The sequence below is a fragment of the Pelodiscus sinensis genome, chromosome 2 (genome assembly GCF_049634645.1).
Source record: "Pelodiscus sinensis isolate JC-2024 chromosome 2, ASM4963464v1, whole genome shotgun sequence".
Classification (NCBI taxonomy): Eukaryota; Metazoa; Chordata; order Testudines; family Trionychidae; genus Pelodiscus; species Pelodiscus sinensis.
This window is the reverse complement of record NC_134712.1, coordinates 252,265,525-252,281,609: the sequence shown is the minus strand read 5'-3', so window position 1 is coordinate 252,281,609 and position 16,085 is coordinate 252,265,525. Positions and strand designations below refer to the sequence as shown.

Here is a 16,085-nt window from a genome sequence, read left to right as displayed (position 1 = left end):
AACTCTCTTGGGTCAACCTAGCTCACATGGGAGCAGTCAGACTGCAAAACGCTCCAGCTGCACAGCGTTTATATTAGCAACACAGAGCAGATGAGGTCCCACCACGTTACTAGCTGTACAGTCAGCAGCGCTTATGTTTCAGCCAGTGTCTTAAGTGAACTAGTTTAAGTTGAAAGCCCCATTTAACCGGAGCTAGACGTTTGAGTGTGCATTGACGTTGGGTAAGGAACGACATTCAAACTACCCTGTGGGCTGACACTGCAGTGAAGTGAGACTATTTAAACCTGTGCTGCTGAAGAACTGGGTATATTTTGTCTACGGTGTCCATTGTTTATGTCTGATCGTGTTTAATTATCCCTGGGAAATTCACCTACTTAAATCAAAGGAAATTTTCTCTTAGCGGGACAGTGTTCGCCACCGGATACATTCTACACACGTCATAACAGTCCACTTACGGGTGGGTACTGAAACAAACATTGCACTGATTGGAGGGTAGTCTCACCAGCAATACCAAGAATCAGCTGGAACTGAGCAGTGAATACCACTCCCTTCTAGAAATGGTGCTTCCAGATCTGTGTAAATGTGCATAAGAACTGGCCATACTGGGTCAGACCAAAGGTCCATCTAGCCCAGTGTCCTGTCTTCCAATAGTGGCCAATGCCAGGTGCCCCAGAGGGAGTGATCAGAACAGGAAATCGTCAAGTGATCCCTCCTCTGTCACCCATACCCAGCCTCTGACAAACAGAGGATAGAGACACCATACCTGCCCATCCTGACTAATAATGGTTGATGGACCTCTGATCTCCACACTAGCACCCTTCAACACTACTATCCTCATATGAAAAAAAGGTTTTCTTCATGCAGCACACAGTCAACCTGTGGAACTCCTTGCCAGAGGATGTTGTGAAGACCAGGACTTTAACAGGGTTCAAAAAAGAACTAGATAGCTTCATGGAGGTTAGGTCCATCAATGACTTAGTCAGGATTAGTAGGAATGGTGTCCCTAGCCTCTGTTTGTCTGGAAATAGGTGACAGGAGAGGGATTATGTGATGTTTCCCTGTTGTGTTCCTTCCCTCTGGGGCACCTGGCATTGCCCACTGTCAGCAGATAGGACAATTGGCTAGATGGATCTTTGGTCTGACCATGTTCTTATGTAAAATTAAAAAGAAATTAAGAGGTGACATTGTCAAAGAGGGTGGCCCAAGATGGAGCCAACCTTTTTTCCCCTTAGGTTTGTCTGCTATGTTTATGTACTTCTGTGATTTCCTATAAGAGGAGAAGGGAGCAAAAGCAGATCAACACTCATAGGGTATGTCTACAGTAGCTCGTTAGTTCGAGCTAGGTAGGAAAATGAGGGCAACCAGAGCTGCAAATGAAGCCCGGGATTTACATATCCCGGGCTTCATTTGCATGTTCCCGGGCACCGCCATTTTTAAATCCCCCTTAGTTCAAACTAACTGCCCGTGGCTAGACGCGGCAGTTAAACGTTAATTCAAATTAACTCCTTAGTTCGAATTAACTGTTACTCGTGGAATGAGGAGTAACAGTTAATTCGAACTCAGGAGCTCATTTGAATTAACGTTTAACTGCTGTGTCTAGCCGCGGGCAGTTAGTTTGGACTAAGGGGGATTTAAAAATGGCAGCGCCTGGGAACATTCAAAAGAAGCCCAGGATATTTAAATCCCGGGCTTCATTTGCAACTCCGATTGCTCTCATTTGCCTACCTAGCTCGAAGTAACGACCTAGTGTAGACATACCCATAGGCTGTGTCTACACTGCACCCCTTTTCCGGAAAAGGGATGCAGATTAGACACTTTGGAATAGGCAAATCCGCGGGGGATTTAAATATTAAGTAGGAATAAGAGATCCTCCGGAAAAGGGTTTATTTTCCGGAGAATCGCGTCTAGACTGGCACTTTTCTCCAGCTTATCCCCAAGCCGGAAAAAAGCGGCAGCCATGTCAATGCAAATGCCACGGGGGATATTTAAATCCCCCGCGGATTTGCCTATTCCAAAGTGTCTAATCTGCATCCCTTTTCCGGAAAAAGGGTGCAGTGTAGACACAGCCATAGTGTTTCTTCTTGTGTGCATATAAAATAAAACATGTCAGCGTGCCTGAGCAATTCTTAAAACATTGGAATTCATGTCTAGAGCAGGGGAAATAAAACCAGCCTTTGAGGCTGGCACTCCCTATGAATGAAGTGTGGAGAAATCCACAGAAAAAGATAGACCGAAGGAAATGGCATTTTCCAGTGGGCAGCCACTTGGTACAGTCCATTAGCAGAGACGGGTTGATACAGCTCCAATGAAATGACCATCTTTCTCCTTACACCATTAATATTTTCTCCATTCCACAGCAGGCACCTCTAGTAGTAAAAATATTTGCTGGCTCAATAAAGCTAGTAATCGCGTTTCCGACTTTGTGTGTGTTCACTCTCCTTCTGTTTATCTCCCTCTGACCTGGAGTTCTCCTTGCCCCTTGACTCTCCTGGGCTTGCACAATTACCCCTTCTGCCACCTATGCATCGTTCTGTGAAGGAGCTATGTCGGCCAGCGACCAGTCAGAATTGGTGCCTGGCCTGCTTGTAGATTACTCTTTTGTCCCAGGGCCACCCGTTTCAAAGGAATGAATTATTTTTAATTTTACTCTACGCTGAGCAGTATATTTAGTAGAGGTGTTAAAATTAGATGAATCAACCAATCGATTAGTCGGTGGAATTTCCATCGACTATTCGATGAGTCGATAAGGGCGCTTCCACTTCGAAATGTTGCAAGAGTCTGCCCGCCTGTTGCTACATTTCAAAGGTGGAAGTGCTGCACGTGTTCCATCTTTGAAATGTACAGGAGCCCCAGCGGGGGAGGGATGGGGCCTGGGGTCAGCGTGGAGCCTGGGGCCAGCGGGGGGGCTCTGAGTCCCCCAGGATTCATGTGGTGCTTCCGCTTTGAAATGTACAAGGACCCCAGCTGGGACTCTTGTGCATTTCAAAGGTGGAACGCCGCCGCTGCACCCCGGCCCCTCCCACGGAGCTGGAGCTGGGGAAACTGGCTTTTAAGCCAGCTCCCCCCCAACACCCATCCTCTTCCCTCCCCCCCTTGCTACCACTTTCTGATAGAGGCAGAAAGGGGGTGAAGCGACTAGTGTGTCGATTATCCGATAAGATAGTCGATTAGTCACTTACATCCCTAATATTTAGAATAACAAAGTTATGCCTCGCTGGAAAATGGGTGGCTCTAAAAAAGACTGTTTGGCAATGTTAAAATGATGTAAATAAACATTTGGTGTCCATTGTTCATTTGACACTGGAGACATTCCAGCGTGCCTTACAAACGGGGGCCCAACTTGCAAACACGGCATCTAGCCTGGGGTGCTTGGCTGAGCTCCGGCAGGTATCTAAGAGGCGGGAGGCGGGGCTGTTCCTTTTTTACACCTTGGGAACACTTGTACAGCTTGTCATCCCAATACAATCTTGTGGATTTAAACTGGGCGAGGCATGGTTGGGCAGTGATTGGGCAGAGAAACGTGGCATCTGCGATACACTTAGCTGCTGCTCAGAGACGGGGCCTTGCGCTTGAAAGCAGTTTGAATGAATGAGAAAAATAATGTCTGTTTGGGGAGATTTTTACCTTTGTACGCTGTGAGCTCCTTGAACAGAGAACGTATTTTCTTCTTCTTTACTCAGTTGCCACTCAGCAAACCATCTATTAGACAAGGGGTAGGGAACATCAGGCCCCCAGCTTGCCTGGATTTGGCCCCCAAGGCTCAGGGCTTCCCCCCCCCCCGGATTGGGGAGCCTGTGATGACACTCCAGGCCCCCCCCACCCCTTCCGCCACACACACACACTGTCTTCCCATGGACTGGAGCACACAAAATCTACTAGCCTACTCCCACCCCAGGCTCTGGTATGTGAAGGGAATTTGGGGAGTGTCTTTCTCCTTCTCAAAAGCTTCAGAGGGGTAGCTGAGCACAACCCACTTCTTCAGGTGAATGGAGTATTAGCAGTCCGGTTACAAAATAAATAGGGGAAGGGGGGAAGAAGGAAAGGGGGAAATGATAGTGAATTAGAGTGTTCATGTTACATGACGCTGATAGAGAAGGTGCAAATTACTCTTAAGTTCCCATTGGTTGGTTGCTTAAGTCAGTAGGATGTGGAAGGCAGTGAGCTAGCCAGGTCATGTCTTTATTCATACTTTTGTGATGGGTCCCAAACCTGTAAATGAAGTTAAGTTCCAAGGCTTCCCTGTGGATTTTGCTTGTGGAATTGGCCTGAAACAACACCGTGACTTTGAGATCCATTATTGAGTGCCCCGGGCAGGTTAAAGTGTTCTCCAACAGGTTTCAGTGTGTTGCCTTTTCGGGTATCTGATTTGTGTCCATTAATTCTTTCCCGTAGAGACTGTCCAGTTTGGCCAATATACATGGCAGTGGGGCATTGCTGGCATTTGATGGCATAGATCACATTAGTGGATGTGCAGTTACATGAGCCCCTGATGTGGTGGCTGATGTGGTTGGGTTGAGTGATGAAATCACTTGTGTAGACGTGTGGACAGAGTTGGCACCAGCGCTGATTGCAGGGGTGGGTTCCTGGATGATTATGATAGAGCTGTGCTGCGTGGTTACTGGAAAGAATTTGTTTGAGCTTTGGGAATTATCTGTAAGCGAGAACTGGCCTTTCCCCCAAGGCCTGTGAGAGTGAAGGGTCATTTTCCAGGCTAGGTTGTAGATTGTTGATAATGCGTTGGAGGAGTTTAAGTTGTGGGCTGTTGGTGATGACAAGTGGAATTCTGTTGCTTTCTCTTCTTGGCCTGTCTTGAAGTAGTTCATGTCTGGGTTCTCTTCTGGCTCTCTCGATCTGTTTTTTCACTTCTCTAGGTGGGTATTTCAGTTTTAAGAAAGCTCTATATAGATTCTGAGGGTGTTTGTCTCTGTCTGTGGGACTGGAGTAAATCCGGTTGTATCTTAGGGCTTGGCTGTAAACATTAGATTGGGAAATGTGTCTTGGATGGAGGCTAGAGGCATGAAGGTTAGTGTAGTGGTCAGCAGGTTTCCAGTACAAGGTGGTGGAAATGTGTCCGTCATTGTACTGTAGTCTCAAGGAAGTGGATCTCTCGTGTGGACTGATCCGGGCTGAGGTTGATGGTGGGGTGGAAGTTGTTGAAATCCCTGTGAAATTCTTCAAGGGTCTCTTTCCCGTGGGTCCATATGATGAAGATGTTGTCAAAGGAGTGTAAGCAGAGTGAGGGTGCTAGGAGGTGAGAGCTGAGGAAACGTTGTTCAAGGTCAGCCATAAAGACATTGACATATTGCGGGGCCATGCGTGTGCCCATGGCTGTGCCACTGACTTGAAGATACAAATCGTCTCTGAATCGGAAGTAGTTGTGGGTGAGGACAAAGTCGCAGAGCTCTGTAACCGGGTGTGTAGTGGTGTCATCAGGGAGGGTGTTCCTGATAGCCTGTAATTCCTCTTCATGTGGAATGTAACCAGACTGGGCACTCATTAATGGTTCTCAAAGTCACCCTGTTGTGTCAGGCCAATTCCACAAGCCAAATACACAGGGAAGCCTTGGAACTTAACTTCATTTATAGGTATGGGACCCATCGCAAAGGTGCGAATAAAGACATGACCTGGCTAGCACACTGCCTTCCACATCCTACTGACTTAACCAACCAATGGGTACTTAAGAGCAATTTGCACCTTCTCTATCAGCTTCATGTAACATGAACACTCTAATTCACTGCCATTTTTTACCTTCCTTCTCCCCCCACCCATCCCGTATTTATTTTGGAACTGGACTGTTAATACTCCATTCACGTGAAGAAGCAGCTGTGCCCACGAAAGCTCATGACCCCTACGTGTTTTGTTCGTCTCTAAGGTGCTGCAAGACCATTTGTTGTTTTTCAAGTTTCTCCTACTCGCTCAGGGGACCACGTCAATGAGGGTTTGTTTTTGTTTTCCTTCTCACTTGCGAATGGCTGATTTTTTGTGGGTCAGCAGCCCCCCACCCCAAAAAAGGTTCTCCGCCTCGCAGTAGCCCGACCACCAGCAATGGAAGGGTTTGGGTTCTACGTTTCTTCTGAAAGACTGCTCCACAGCAGAGCTTCTCTTTCGTCCTACGCTCTCCCACGGGGTGCTGCCCAGTCGCTGCTGTGCACCGCACAGGCCTGTGGCTCCAGAAACCTAGCTAATAACAAACAATTCGAAATAACTCTCAGGTGTCCCTCGTGCAAAGCCCACGGCTTCTCTGACTTTTCCCTGAAACGTGCAAATGGTACTATAAAATACGATCTCACAAGCGGAGAAATAATCAAAATATTGCATTGGGGGCAGCCCCACATGCTCCTCAGCCATGTCCCTCTTAGTCTGATGGGTAACAACAATGACACAAATCCTTACAGGCCTGTATGCAGGAATTTCTGGGCGGGGTTGCGAGCTGTGGGAGGGGCTGGTGGCTGCACTGCCCCCACAACTCAGCCCTGACCCCAGACTTTCTCCTAGGGGAGGAAAGGGTTCCCCTAGCTGGCTGAAACAACCGGGGAAGGAGACTGGGGCAACGTGCTGCCCCTGCTTTCCCCCCAGCAGCCGGAGCCCGCGGGAAGGAGACCCCGTGTTAGCACTGAAGGTCAAGGCTGGGTTCTGTCTGTTGTTCTGAGGAGCTTCACATTGCGTGTTTTCCCCCTCGTGCATCCAACTTAAGTTGAATCGCTAGTTTGGGCACCTCCGCCCTGATGTGTCACCTACATTCCGTCACATCGGGGGAGAAGCTGTGAGTGCATGTAGCGTGTTAAGCCCTCTGCAGCAGGATGTGCAGAATCTACTGGACGTTCACTGTGAATTCTAGCTAAAATCCCTCTTTCTGGAAATAAACATTTGCACGTTAGCTCCCTACAGCAGAGTACAAGGGGAGAGGGGAACTTGAATGCAAATGTTTGTGGAACGCTGACAGGTGGACCCAAACATGGACATCGGGAGCTTAGTGCACATGTAACCCACGTGCCTAGTGTGGGTCACTGTTCCATGCCAGGTGCTGAGAGCCACCTGGCTCTAGAGGACCCAGGTTCAAATCTGCCCACTATACACAAACTTCTACAGCTTGAGCAAAAAGCCAGCTGGCTCTCAGCTAAGGCTGTATACCAGGGGTGGGCAAGATATGGCCCACGGGCTGGATCTGGCCTGACAAGCCCCTTGATCCGGCCCTTGGCTGCCCTGCCACTTCCCTACCCACAGGCCAATCCAGACATTGGAGAGCAGGGGTCTGTGCATAGTTTCCTCTCCCAGGGCAGGAGGTGCCTAGAGGGAACAGCCCCTTCTGTCAGGGGCAGAGCTGGCCCGCAACCACAACCAAAAATTATTGCCCACCCCTGCTATAGACAAACTCATTCTCTCTGTCAGCGATGTAAGTACCACTCCATGGGACAGTGACCCACATCCAGCAGGCCTGTGAGTTACACATGCCCCCAATCCCTCTGTAGCTTGATTGTTACTGACCTTTTCTTTTGACCCTGAAGAGAGAAAAGCTATTCTTCTTGTCTGTAGGAGAGGTTGCGCCGCCGTCCGAGCTGGAGAATTCTGTCCGGGCCTCACTTGAACGTGCAGATAAGGAGATAAAGATGGTCCTGAAGAAACTTGTGGATTCCACATCACTCCATGTAACTCTTCCTCCAGGCATGAGGGCAAAGGAGGGTGGAGTTGGCATTCTCGAGTCCACACCTGCAGACTTCTCCGATACAGAAAATAAGCATCTGCTGCTCGTTCATGAAGCCAGCACGCAAACCCAAAGTGCTGGAGGTCATGGTAGGTCTGGAATGAGCTTGGAAAATGCCCTGTGGATGTGAGACACAAATGTTGCTCTTCTATATGTCCATGTTTCCTAAACAGATGAATCCAAGATGCACAATTAAATATGACAAATTGTGGGGCTAGCCAGACCAGGGCTCATGATGAAAACGGGGAGCATTTGCAAATTAGGATTTAAAGCTGAGTTTGGACATTAAATGCCCCCAGAGTTTATGGCTGGAGGATAGTTCCATATGTGTAGTTTTAGCGTGAACATAAGAATGGCCATACTGGGTCAGACCAACGATCCATCCAGCACGGGGGGGTCAGCTTGAATTTTAGGCCCTGAATATGTTGTTGTGTATGTGTACTGTGTGTTGTAAAGAACATGGTGATTGGCCTATTTGCTTGACCTTTCTTGGCTAAGTGTCACAGATTTTTTTAGGCTAAAAGGGTATTAAGGGTTTATTTACATTAGATTTACATGGAAGCCTTAATAGAATCTTGGGCATTTTCTTCGTGAGTAAACCGAATGCCCTGTACAATTAGAACCAATTTTTGTCTTGCACAGAAAACCAAAGCTTTCATGTTTGCATTCCTGTATTTTATTGTTAAAAATTGGTGAATACATTTCACTTCCTAAATCTTGGTGAAAACTACAGCCTTCACTTTCGCTAGGAGCCAGAATAACAAGAGAACCATTCTGTCTAATCCGTTGTCATTTTGTGTCAAGTCATAGTAATTGTTCTTACTTTTGTGTGATCTTAAAGGGACACTGTCAGGTACCTTTTAGCACTTAAATCTAGATTTTGGTTTAAAAAATATTTGTTACACTGCACCATAAGCATGCAAACATGTCATGGAATCGAACAAAACAAATGACATGCACATGTGTGGATTCTTTTTTATGGAAAGTCTTTCCTCAGCAGCATGGGGACGCAAAAGAGTAGCATTCTACTAATGTAGGAGAACTAGAAAATTACTTCAGGCCAAAAGTGCAGCATAGTAGTTTATTTCCTTGACAGTAGCTCAGAGCTGGACAAAAAAGGGAAGCAGCGACAAAAACAATTCGGTGTTTTTAGAAAAAATTTTCATTTTCAGTGAGGGAAGATGTTATTAACAAGTGCTTTTATAAAAAGAGATGCTTGTTATCTTAACATGTGTCCTTTTGATCACCTGCTTTTGAATAAGAACAAGAAGGCAAATATTTCAATAGCACATTGAGGAAGTACCTACTCATCGGTGAACCATGGTTTTATTTTGGGTCCTGTTATATAAGAGTGCTCACTAGTGGAGCGGGTTCAGTTAGCTTACTAGGAAGAATCACATCTCTTTCCGATACAAGCTATCACCACTAGACCTCCCAACCAGCCTACCAAAGAATGACCTTTTGGCTGGGAACAGTGCTTTTTTTTTTCCTTGCACTTTGCACACATTAGCTGTGTCTACACTGCACCTCTTTTCCGGAAAAGGGATGCAGATGAGACAAGTCGGAATTGCAAATGCAGCGGGGATTTACATTTTCCCCGCTCCATTTGCATGAACATGGCTGCCGCTTTTTTCCGGCTCGGAAAAAAGCGCCAGTCTAGACAGGGATCTTTCGGAAAATAAAGCCTTTTCCGAAAGGTCCCTTATTCCTCTTAAAATCAGGAATAAGGGACCTTTCGGAAAAGGCTTTATTTTCCGAAAGATCCCTGTCTAGACTGGCGCTTTTTTCCGGCAAAGCCCCGAGCCAGAAAAAAGCAGCAGCCATGTTCATGCAAATGGAGCGGGGAAAATGTAAATCCCCACTGCATTTGCAATTCCAACTTGTCTCATCTGCCTCCCTTTTCCAGAAAAGGGGTGCAGTGTAGACACAGCCTTAGGGTACATCTACACTGCATGGCTATTTCAGGATACTGGAGGTCAACACAAGCCACCTGTTATTTCAAAATATTTTTTTGAAATAACGGGCACGCGCATCCCAGTTACCCTCATTCCACGAGGGTTAAGAGATGTCTTGAAATAGCACATTATCTTGAAATTTGGTGCTGTGTAGACACGCCAAATTTCAAAATAAGCTTTTTAAAAATAGATTCAAAATAAGATACGCAATTTACATAAAGCAAATTGCGTATCTTGTTTCGAGTTTCGAGTGCTGTGTAGACACACTCTTACATTGCATGGGAGGTGGTATTCTTTACGCAAAGAGGAAACTCTGATGGTATGTATCACAAGGTGATTAGTTCTTGCTGGAGTGGAATAGCAAGCCCGTTTTGGTGGAAAACCTTAATTTAAAAAACCCACCCATCTTTCATTTCCTAATATTCCAGGGAAGAGATTCTGATCCTGATTCTGCTCCCACTCACAGCAATGTAAACGAGGAGATCTTCCATTGAAGTGAATGGAGTTATAACAGTATAAAAGGTGTCAAGTATCAGAGGGGTAGCCATGTTAGTCTAGATCTACAAAAGCGGCAAGGAGTCCTGTAGCACCTTATAAACTAACAGATGTATTGGAGCATAAGCTTTCGTGGGCAAAGACCCACATGCATCTGACGAAGTGGGTCTTTGCCCATGAAAGCTTAAGTTTAAAAGGTGTGACGTTGGAACTACACCCTCTTTGTGGTACCAGTACAAAATAGGACCTGATTTTGATTTCCCTTGCATGAGTTCTACATCGGTATAGCTCTATTGACTTCATTGGCACTACTTCTGATTTACACCAGTGTGATCTGATAATCAGCCCCATAATTGTACCCTAAATATGGAAGCATTAGAATTTATCTTCAGAGCCAAAATGTGTCATGGTCATTAAGTTTGCAAGCTGGAAGACAAACTCAGCCAGCTATGTCCTTGACTGTATGCAATCCATCACCTTGTTTGCTTCCCACATCCCGGGGTTGTTTTTTTTTATTATTATTATTTCCACTTTAAAAATGTTGTACCTTACCTGAGTGTTTCCTCACAACAAAAATCCTGATGTTTCCATAATCTAACATCAATCATTTTTATGTAACTCAGAACACTCCGTTTCACACAGTCCTCTGGAAGAGGCCAAAATCTCCTCTTGCTTACACTGACTGAACTGTTGGGTTGTTCAGAAATTGCTCTCAAAGCCGCACCCTTGGTTTCAGCCATGTGGTCTTATGGACCTAGTCTAACAGGTCCTGTTTTCACTGTCAGATGAAGAGCGAGGCAGCACTGGGAAAACTCTGGAGGAGAAACTGAGTGACACACAGTCAAGCCCAACCGCTTCCCAAAAAGAAACAACCATGGGAGCTGCAGGAATTCAGGAGCGCTCTGTTCCCATTACAAGGTAAACGCAAATGTCCCATCACTCAGAGTTTTGAAGGGAATGTGCCGTTGGCCATGCAAAAGCTGCCCTGTGGTCTCATTCCCCCTAACGGTGTAGCTGATCGCCTTAAATGATGTGAGTAGATTTAACACAAAAAGATAAAAATGGCTATAAGTGGGTCAGACCAATGATCCATCTACCCAGTATCCTGACTTCTGCCCAGTGCCCAGATGTTTTGTGGGCAATGAATAGGACAATTACTGAGTAATCCACCTGCTGTCATCCAGTCCCAACTCTGGTAGTCAGAGATTGTATCCCCGACCATCTTCTGCAAATAGCCATTGATAGGTTATTGGAGGTTAAGTCCTCCATAAACTTATCTCATTCTTTGTTTTTTCAACCCAGTTTTCCTTTTGGCCTTCACAACCTCCCCTGGCAAGGAGTTCCACAGGTTGATTGTGCACTGTGTAACAAAATATGTATTTTGTTTATTTTAAAATTGCTGCCTACTGATTTCATCGGGTGACCCTTGGTTCACGGGTTATGTAAATTACACTTCCTTATTCACTTTCTCCACACCATTCATGGTTGTATAGGCCTCTGTCATATCACACTATCTCTCCCCCAGTCATCTCCTTTCTAAACAGTCCCAGTCTTTTAAATCTCTCCTCATATGCGAGTACCGTATTTTAGTGAATATAACCTGTGGGTTATATGCATTTTTACAAACCCCGGACCACCCCCGTAGGGTATACTCATGCGCGGGGTATACAAAACTTTTTTTACTCGCCTGGGGGTGAGTGCAGCTGTGCAGGAACCGTGCGGTGAGTGCTCCCTTGCCCGGAGGCTGACTAAGTCCTCATCCCCCTGTCCGCTCTCCGGCACCATAAATTAGTGAATATACCCCCCAGCACAGTTTGAAATATAAGTCTTGTATACCCCACGGGCTATACTCGTGCGTGGGGAACACAGTTTTTTTTTTACTCAAATAGCAAAAACCGCAGGGTATATTCGGGTGCAGGGTATATTCGGGTGTGAGGTATATTTGCTAAAATACAGTAGTTCAATACCTATAATCATTTTTGTTGCCCTTCTCTGTACTTTTTCCAGTTCTATCATCTCTTTTTTGAGATGAGGCAATTAGAACGGCACACATTATTCAAGGTGTACCATGGATTTATATGGTAGCATATTGCAATATTTTCTGTGTTATAATATGAGAGTCATAAGGATCTTGCGCAAAAGGGTTTTTTTGCGCAAAATGGAAGCAGCTACACTGCTTCTTTTTGCGCAAAAACCCCTTGCACAAAAAGCATCGGCAGAAAATATGCTAATGGCATCACGACTCATGCGAATGAGCCCATCATTAGCATACTCTCTGCTGCAAAAAACTTGTAGTGTAGACAGAGCTGCAGAGTTTCAAACCACTTTACTGTTCTTCTCTACTCCGTTGGGTGGGGATGCTTTTAACTGGTCGTCATGAGCAGTGAGAGTGATGAGTGGGAGCACCTGAGGATGCATTGTAGGTCCTATTTAGTATTTCCCAACATGAAGGATGGCCAGGTAATGACTCGACCTCTTGGTTTATGTGAAAAGAACCTCAGCGGTCCGGGACGGAGCAGACTGGCGTAGAAGAGAAGGGGCGGACGTGGTCTGGGATGTCCAGAGTCAAATTTACATTGAGACCACAGAAAGAACCTGTGTTTATAAAACAGAGGAGAAGAGTGCACCACGTAAGGAATTGTATCCTTTGACCCTCTGCCTCGGTTCCCATCTGTGTCTCATTACTTGCTCCTGGGGGGAGGTGTGGCAGATAATACTCTTTGAAGGGGTTGAATATTTTTAGTGGTCACTGTTCTTAAAACAAAGAGTAACAGGGGGTGTTACTTCAACACCCCTGAAACAGTGCTGTGGCCTGGGTGCAGACAAAAGCAGAATGCCATGCAGAAACACAAAGGAAAAATATGCTGAGCAGGCCCTGGTCTATGCTAGGACTTTATTTAGATATAACCCCCCTTAGGTCAAATCTACAAGTGGAACGTCCACACTACCAAGCCCGACATCTGACGAAGTGGGTCTTTCCCCACAAAAGCTTATGCTCCAATAAATCTGTTAGTCTAGAAGGTGCTACAGAACTTCTTGTGGTTATTGCAGATTCAGACTGACATGGCTACCCCTCTGATACTTACTACTAAGCCCAGTATTTCAAGATACCAGGCCGCTTAATTTGAAATCAGTACTCCTGCTTTTAATCAGGAGTAACACTAATTCCGAAGTAGTTATTTCAAAATAGCAGTAGTATGGATGCTCCAGTGCCACTATTTTGAAATAACGACTCCCCAGAGTCATTCAAACTAATTACTCCCCAGTGCTAAGTCGAGGTAGCACGTCCACATGAATGGAGCCTGCCTTGGACTCATTTGGAGGCTCCCGTGTAGTGGGGATACGCTATTTTGATTTTGCAAAATCGGGAGTTAAGTCGAATTTAGTCTTTTCAAAATACTTTCCTAGCGTAGACATGGCCCAGAAGAAAAGGTCCTGCTAACATTAACATCCTGGTTGGAGGTTAGTTTGATGCATGCAGAGCAGGGAAAGCCAATCAAATAAGATAATTCAAGACACAACTAACGAGACGTTTTTTGCCATCGTTCTCACAACTACCTGAGATGGCCAACGTCTTCCTGTGATGGCAACTGATCATCCAGGCCCGTCAAGGGAGTGGAGGTTGGACTCTCTCCCGCCATTCTATAAGGAATCCCCGATCAGTGTTTTCCAGACCTACCAGAATTCCCTGGGGTGGATAATGTGCAGGTGTAATGATGCCCAAGGTGAGACTGAGAGTGTGAGAAGCATTGGAAAGGGTGTGGAGTCCCACCAGCAAATGGGACATGGGTGGCCTAATGGTGTGGGCTCGCAGCAGGTGAAGGGGCAGGTTTGTACAGATGAGACACTGTAGGTCCGCAGGCTTAGCCTGGATCATAATTTGGCCAAACAATTCCCCCTCCCCCACCTGGAAGAGAAACTTATGGGGATCTCTCCAGATCACTTAGTTCTCCCCCCACAAACCCAAGTCTGGGGCTAGCGCCACCAGCACAGGTAGCCTCAGAAGGTGACCAGCTCACAACCGCAGTCCCCGTTCATTTAGCACCAGCGTGGTTGTGACACACCTGGGCTCTCTTTTAAGCGAGGCACACCCATTTGTCTCTCCAGGCCCTCCGTATATGCACGTGACCATTGAGGATGTGGGAGTCCGGGCTGGGGAGCGTGCCAAATTCCATGCTATAATCGAAGGGAATCCCGAACCGTCAGTCACATGGTATAAGGTAAGTAGAAAGTGTTTCCCATAAAGGAGGGGTGTCAAATAAAGCAATGGGCTGCTGAGAAACTGACAAACAACAGAGAAGTTAGAAAACCATTGGCCGTGGGGGATTTATTTTTTCTCAGCCATAATGGGCTCCAATTGCCTCTTGTATGTCCCGATGGGCTGCGAATGGCTGGTCTCATTTACAAGCAAAGAAGTGACACACAAAAGTTAAAATATCTGATTGTTAAGTCCATCGGAAAACAACACAAATCTAGGAACTTGGGTAAGGTTTCATCTATTCAAGTACAGCTGCTTCGAAGGAAGGTGCAAGAGTCAATGGTGGACAAATATGCAATAACCTGACCATTGGGGAGGGTTTCTCCTGCCAACAAGAAGTGGGCTTGTAAATGTCGTTAATTCAGAATGAGCGAGCAGCACAAAAAGGGGAACATCTCCCCATTGTCATGGAGATGCAGCCAGCACTGCCTGGCTGACAGAAGACTTTCACCTAAGCCAGATCATTTCCATGTCTGTTGCACTCTTCCTCCAGGGAATCTCAGGACCTTTGCCTATATAAATGAATATCCAATCAAAAGAATCCCCATTTTATAGATGGGAAAACAGAGGCAGGGAGATTTAAATGTAGCAAAAGAATCAGCCTCAGCACAGTTTTCATTCCGACTCCCCTACACCAAGCACTGCACCGCTGCTTATCCAGACTGCTTGGGTCTTGACATTGAGCTGGAAATCTCATATGAAAAGTCTGGACAAGTTGAACCTCTCTACTCTGGCACTCTCTGGTCTGGCAACCTCCATGGTCCGGCATGATATTAGTGAGCCGGATGTCCACTTATCAAGGGTGGGGCCAAGTTTCCCATGGTCCCATAAAGTTTGTTTACAGCCCCCAGTCCTGGCTCTCAGTGTTCTGTGCTGTTATTTAGCTCTAATTTACCCCCAAATGTCTTCTCAGAACCCAGTCAGCAGTGGAAGTGCTGGCAATGCTGCTAGAAAATATTGACCTCCCGTGGTTTAGCAAATTCTCTGGTTTGGCACCTGTCAGGTCCCAAGGGTGCCAGAAGAGAGAGCTTCTATCTATACTATGAGATTCCCATCATTGTTTGAGAGTGAATGGAAAATAATGAGCACTCCAGTGGCATTTTAGGATATTTCTGCTTCTGGTCTTGACTAAAACCAAAAAATCAGGATTTTTTTTAAAGTCTTCAGATTTAGACTTTTAGACACAGCTTTGAGGTAATTCTTATTTTACCTGAGCAGGGTTTACTCAGGCCCCGTTTCTGTTGAAAACAGAACATACGTACCAGGGCATAGAAAAATTTCCTGTGGAAAATAAACACTTCTATAGTCTAAGCACACCACAGACCTTCAGTCTAAGCACGCAGCAGATCTTCATTTTAGCTATTGGTTTTCTATAAATATCAGCTGTACTCAGACTGAGGCTTATGAGCAAAAAGTAGCTCTTTAATATGGCTGTTTGCAGCACATGATATAAAACACTGTGCACTGGTCTCCACTAGGCAGTTATTTCAAAATAACCCCCATTATTTTGAAGTAATAAGCAGAGCGTCCACACTACCATGCCCGTGATTTCGAAATTAACGGGCTGTTTATTTCAAAATCCGTACTTCTGCTTTCCTGGGGGTATGCTTATTCCAAACTAGTTATTTCAGGAGTTATTATTTTGAATTTAGTTATTTCATAATAATTTTCTAGT

At 45.8% G+C, this 16,085-nt stretch overlaps 1 protein-coding gene across 38 annotated transcripts in view; it reads left to right on the top strand.

Annotated features, from left to right (window-relative positions):
- Positions 1-16,085, top strand: part of OBSCN (obscurin, cytoskeletal calmodulin and titin-interacting RhoGEF) — a 316,457-nt gene that overhangs the window by 259,339 nt on the left and 41,033 nt on the right. For 37 of the 38 annotated variants that reach the window (XM_075922913.1, XM_075922903.1, XM_075922914.1 and 34 more), the window contains 4 exons: positions 7,534-7,791; positions 10,938-11,070; positions 12,646-12,782; positions 14,260-14,372. In XM_075922913.1, coding sequence (XP_075779028.1) covers positions 7,534-7,791; positions 10,938-11,070; positions 12,646-12,782; positions 14,260-14,372 — 641 coding nt within the window. Of the gene's footprint in view, positions 1-7,533; positions 7,792-10,937; positions 11,071-12,645; positions 12,783-14,259; positions 14,373-16,085 lie in introns of those variants that run through there. The other variant, XM_075922937.1, reaches the window with a different exon arrangement.